Source organism: Apus apus, chromosome 24 (genome assembly GCF_020740795.1).
Source record: "Apus apus isolate bApuApu2 chromosome 24, bApuApu2.pri.cur, whole genome shotgun sequence".
NCBI lineage: Eukaryota > Metazoa > Chordata > Aves > Apodiformes > Apodidae > Apus > Apus apus.
The window spans coordinates 5,008,979-5,014,520 of record NC_067305.1 but is presented as its reverse complement, the minus strand read 5'-3'; the positions used below and the strand labels follow the sequence as shown (position 1 = coordinate 5,014,520).

General features: G+C 65.5%; 1 protein-coding gene across 1 annotated transcript; it reads left to right on the top strand.

Moving 5' to 3' along the window:
- The first annotated feature begins 393 nt into the window (after positions 1–393).
- On the top strand, positions 394–4,208 carry MEF2B (myocyte enhancer factor 2B). The gene is made up of 8 exons (XM_051639488.1): positions 394–468; positions 982–1,185; positions 1,295–1,423; positions 1,504–1,636; positions 2,466–2,611; positions 3,141–3,252; positions 3,344–3,434; positions 3,905–4,208. The coding sequence occupies exons 1-8, from the start codon at positions 415–417 to the stop codon at positions 4,206–4,208; spliced, it is 1,173 nt and encodes a 390-aa protein (XP_051495448.1). The 5' UTR covers positions 394–414.
- The last annotated feature ends 1,334 nt before the right edge of the window (positions 4,209–5,542 follow it).

The window sequence follows — 5,542 nt, the reverse complement described above, 5'->3', positions numbered from 1 at the left end:
GGTGAGGAACCCGGCACCGCGGCTTCCCGGCGGGACACGCAGGTTCCCAGGTCCCCGGGGCCGGTGCGGGGTGGGGGTGCTGGACCCAGGGCTGTGGAACGGGCTGGGCAGAGCCAAGAGGATTTTTCCCTCCCTGCTCCAGCAGAATTTCCCAATTTTTAATATTTTATTATTATTTTTTTCCCCCCACGTTTCAGCTGGACGCCGTCTTTGCTGGGGAAAAAAAAAAAATAAAAAAATGCTGAAACTCCCTCTGAAACCTTTTTTTTTCAGCAAAACTCACTTTCAGCAGCCAGAGGGTGAGGAGGTGCCCGCGCTGCTGGGGTGGACACTTGCTCGGGCCGGGGCTACGGGGGCTCAGGGGCTTCTTGCTCTTGCTCTCTTCCAGCCCCCCCGCCAGTGTAGGAGGAGAAAATGGGCCGGAAAAAAATACAGATCAGCCGGATACTGGATCAGCGGAACCGGCAGGTAGGAGCTCGGGGACAAGGTGGGAAGGAGGGGAACAGGGAGCCCCATGAAGGGGCTCTGCTCCCACCTTCCCCATGGGTGTTGGATCCTCGGGAGCTGGAGGGGCTTAGAGACCCAGGAGAAGGATTTCATAGAATTATGGAATCCCAGACTGGTTTAGATTGGAAGGGACCTTAAAGCTCATCTAGTCACAACCCCCTGCATGAGCCGGGACATCTCCACCAGCCCAGGCTGCTCCAAGCCCCATCCAACCTGCCCTTCAACACTGCCAGGGATGGGGCAGCCACAGCTTCCCTGGGCAACCTGGGCCAGGGTTTCACACTAACGAATTTCCTCCTAATATCCCATCTAAATCTCCCCACTTCCTATTTTAATCCATTCCCCCTCGTCCCATCCCTCCCTGCCCTTCTTGAAAGTCCCTCCCCAGCTTTCCTGGAGCCCCCTCAGGTAGGGGAAGGGGCTGTACCCCGGGATCCTGCCTGCAGCATCCCACCCCCTTGCCCTGCCCCGCAGGTGACCTTCACCAAGCGGAAGTTCGGGCTGATGAAGAAGGCGTACGAGCTGAGCGTCCTGTGCGACTGCGAGATCGCCCTCATCATCTTCAACAGCACCAACCGCCTCTTCCAGTACGCCAGCACCGACATGGACAAGGTGCTGCTCAAGTACACGGAGTACAGCGAGCCCCACGAGAGCCGCACCAACTCCGACATCCTCGAGGTAGCGGCGAGGGGTGGGCGGGGGGGCCGGGGAGGGGGTGTGTGTGTGTGTGTGTGTGTGTGTGTGTGTGTGTGCAGGACCCCTCTCAACCCTCCCCTGCTCCCCCCAGACGCTCAAACGCAAGGGGCTGGGGCTGGAGAGCCAGGAGCTGGAGCTGGATGAGGGGCCGGATCCCGGGGAGAAGGCGCGAAGGCTGAGCGAGGGCACGGACCTGGCGGGGGCACGGCCCAGGTTTTATGTGAGTCGCTGCCAACCCGGTGGCGTCCCCAGGGGTTCCCGTGTCTCCTCCCTGTCCCTCACCTCCCTTTGTCCCTGCAGAGCCCGGTGCCCGAGGCAGCCTACAGCAGCTCCCCGCCGGCCGCCGATGGATCCCAGGGCCAGGGTCGCCCACCTGCCTTCAAACCCGCAGCACCGAAGCCACCGGGACGTTCACCGGGGCCGTTGCCCCCAGGTAGGCTCAGACCCAGAGGGCGAGGGTCCCTGCCATGGCCACCCTGTCCCCGCAGGGATTTTCCCAGCCCGGTGCCACATGCAAAGCTCCTCTCCACAGCATCTCCCGGGGACTTACCGGGAGCGGGGCCGGGGCGGGTGCGTGGGCAGGGAGCACCTCTGCAGCTGCGGAAACATCGTCCCTGCTTCCCTCCAGCTGCTTCCTGCCCCCCCGCCACACCTGGCACCCTGGGCACCTCACACCTGGCACCCTGGGCACCTCACACCTGGCTCCGAGCTGGATATGAGGAAATGGCACGAGCCTGGGGTGGTGACGGGGACAACGGGCACTTCCGAGGCCACGCAGCAGAAAAGCGGATGGAAAAAATGACGCTGGGGCTTGACCAGTGGAAACCCCCCCGGGTGGGTGGGGGGCAGCACAGGGGCAGCAGGGCCATATTCCCAGTGTAGGATGCCGGCGTGCAGCATCCCCAGCTCCATGGGTGGGGGCAGCGTGGTGGCCTCAGGCACACGGGATGTCCCCACGGGAGGTCCTGGCTGCTCCGTGCGGAGCAGGGCTGGGGGTGCTCCCCCGGCAGGGTCCGGCTGGGGGGGTTTGCAGGCCCAGCCCCGCCTTCCGCTCGCTGCACAGCCCGGGTGCACCAGCGCCCCGCGCAGGATGTGGCTTTGCTGGAGCACAGCGCCCTGCACACACGCGGCCACGCGTGGGGCAGCGAGGCCAGCAGGGCCACCAACCGCAGCCGTGAGGATCCCCCCGAGGAGCAGAGCCCCCGGGACCCTGCATCCCTTGGGGCCGCCCCGTGTATCCTCCTGTCCCTCTCACTGTCCAGGTATTGGGTACCCCCTGTTCCCTGCTGGCAGCCTAACGAGAGCCCTGGCCACCAAGACCCCCCCGCCGCTGTACCTGGGGGCTGAGGGCCGGCGTGGGGAAGCCCACGGCAACCTGGCAAGCGGCCGGAGCGGTGGCAGCGCGGGGGTGAGTGTGGAGAGGAGGGGTGGGACCCTGGCTCTGTGGTATCCACTGCCTGGGCTGGCATGGGGGGGACAGCACTACCAAGGGGGGGTCCGCTGCATGGCCCCATTGCTGGGGTGTGTCACCCGTGTGAGAGACAAAGCCCACCCCCCAAATGCGTAGCCCTCTGGGGTAGGCTGTAATCCCCAGGGTACCTCTGATGCTCAGGGACCCCCCTGGCCATGAGGTTCCCCTAGGGGCTGGTGCCAGCAGGGTGTTTTGTGGCCAGCAGTGACACCAGGGGAGGGTGGGGTGGTGAGGGGTCCCCCCCTGCACCCAGGACTTTCCCAGCAAGTCATTGTGGCAAATGTCCCTGGGGCCACGCGGGTGTCCCCTTCCCCAAATTCTGCTCCCACCTCCCCTTGTTCAACCCAACACTGAGGCTTTGCTGGGGGCCATGGAGAGGTGTTGGGAGGGGCAGATGCTGTTTCATGAGCCCCCCCCAGGGGGTCAGCAACACAAAGCCTGATGGGGGCACCCCCATTTCCCACAGCGACCGCTGTACCCCTCTCTGCAGACCCTAAGCCCCGTGCTCACCCCAGGCAGCACCAGTGTCACCAGCCACAGCCTCACTGGCTTCCCCTTCCTCAGCCCAACCCAAGCAGGTAAGTCTGGGCCCCCTGGCCCCAGGGACCCCCCTCGGATGTCTTTCCCCCCCTCTCAGCTCCTGCTCATTCTTGGCCTCCTGTTTGGCAGAGTTTGGGGCTGGCGAGGCCCCAGCAGCCCCCACCTTCCTGCAGCCTGGTCCCACGGCGTGGCAGCACCCAAGGGACATGGCAGTGCTGGGGTAAGGATGGGCTGGGGGGAGCTGAGGGGGGGACAAGGGGGAGCGTGGGCTGTGGATGAGCCTGTTCATGAGGAGCTGCTGCACCCATGGATGCCACCTCCCAGCACCCAAAGTGCAGCCCCCTCACCCACCGTGCTGGGATCTCTCCAGCTTCACCCCAAAACTGGGGTACACGGGGTTGCCCCCCTCACCTGCTGTTGTCACTGGAGCCTGTTTTGAACTGGATTTCCCCTGAAGACCTGGCCCCCATGTCCCCTTGTGGGAAACCCCCCCATCACACACCAGGTTCCCCACAGCCAAGGGCTGCCCGGTGCCCACCTGGGTTGGAGCTGGTACATTAAGTGACTTTGAGGGGGTCCCAGCACTGCTAGGGAGGGGATGGGGGGGGAACTCGGCCTCTCCCCACCCTGTGCACCTCGGTGAGGGCTGCAGGGAGACCCGGCCTGACTCCCCCTCCCCTCCCACGCCAGGGTCAGCAGCCGGATTGTCCCCACTGAGGAGCCAGCCCCGGCCTCCGGCGCGTCCCCGCAGCACCAAGCCATCAACATCAAGTCGGAGCGGGTCTCCCCAGGGCTGGGGAGCTCCCCCCAGCCCCCCTTGACCAGCTTGGCCTCCGTGAGCGAAGCCTCCCGAGGCCTCGGAGACCTCCAGCAACGGGACGACTATCCCAAGGGGTACCCCTACTCCCCGGGTCCCCCCCGGCCGCTGGCGGAGGAGCAGCGGGTCCCCGTCCCCCCACGGCGGGCGCAGGCCATGGCCACTTGGCAGAGATAGCAAGACCGACGGGGTGCAGGGGTGGGGGGAAGGCCGGGGGGAGCAGCCCCCCGCTTGACCCCCGTCCTCACACCCCCCGGAAGCCCCCCGTCCCTTTGCAATGCTGCCGGGGGGGTTGGCGGTGCCACAGGGTTTCCCGCGGCATCCCGGTCCCCCAGCCCGGGGCTGTAGTTCCCGGCAAACCCCCTCCTCACCCCGGTACCCCCCACACGCTGCCCAGACCCCCCCCCCCCCTCCCCTCCCTGCAGCTCTGCCCCCCTACAGCCCCCTGCGAGACCAGCACCCCAGAGGCGAGGAGCGCTACCCCGCTCCCGGGTGCGGTGCCGTCTCGTCCGTGCGTGTCCCCAGCGAGCGGGAATGCCTGGGAAGTGCCACAGGGTGGCAGCAGGACTGAGAGCACCAGCAGCGCGTCCAACCCTGCACCCCCCCGGCCCCATCCCGCACTCTGTCAGGGGGGCTGCCGGGGGTCCCGCAGAGGGAGGAGTGAAAGGGGGGATGGGGATGGGGGGGGCGGCGGGTGCTGCTCCCCCTGCCCAGGGGCTTTTTTTTTCTATTTATTGTCTTCTCACCAATAAAGAGCTGGGGGTGTCGGGGTGTCTGGTGTGAGCTTCTTGGGGTCGGACAGCACTGCTCGGGGTGACTAATGAGGTGGCACGTCATGAATGTCCCCAAGGGAGGAAGCGACCCATGCCCTGACCCCCTTCAGCTCAGTGCTGCTGTTCCCTGTGTCCCCTCAGGCTCAGAGCTGCCTCTCCAAGGTCACCAACCCAAGAAGATGGGTGACAGCCGGGTCACCCCCGGCTCTGGCCAGGTCCCTGGGTCCCAGCCGTGGTGCTCCCACCCCTCGGCTCCCTGGGAGACCCCAAAAGGTCTTAGAGCTGCAACCTGGCACTGAGAGCAAGTGGGAGGAGGAAAAACCCCTTCTGTGCCCTTAAGATCAGCATGGGTGGGGGCAAGCAGGGGGTTAAGTGGTGGGGTGGGACCGGCCCAGCTGAGCTGCATCTCTTATAATTCAGGGCAGGGCGGGGGCTTGGGAGTTTTGCTGCTGCTTGGGGCGGCGAGATAGCTGCTGGGGCCTGGGCTGTGCTGGCCATGGCCGCGCTGGCGAGAGGTGAGTGAGGGGGGGGGGAGCAGAGTTTGGTATTGCCTGTTGTCCTCTGTTTCTTTGGGGGGATGTGGGTTTCCCACCAGCACTGCTTTGGTCCCCCCGGGTTGGGTTTCGGCGGGGGTGGGGGTCCCTTGGCGCTGAACCCAGCCCTTTCCAGTGGGGCAGGGGGGGATTACCGGTGGCCAAACCCCGAGATTAAGACATGGGCGGGAGATTAATGGTGGGG

What these genes read in the sequence shown, in the direction of transcription:
- MEF2B (XM_051639488.1), top strand. Translation starts at nt 415, where the DNA reads ATGGGCCGGAAAAAAATACAGATCAGCCGGATACTGGATCAGCGGAAC. An exon ending in TGGATCAGCGGAACCGGCAG is followed by an intron (nt 469 to 981) that starts GTAGGAGCTCGG and finishes CCTGCCCCGCAG; the next exon opens with GTGACCTTCACCAAGCGGAA. An exon ending in AGGGACATGGCAGTGCTGGG is followed by an intron (nt 3,435 to 3,904) that starts GTAAGGATGGGC and finishes CTCCCACGCCAG; the next exon opens with GGTCAGCAGCCGGATTGTCC.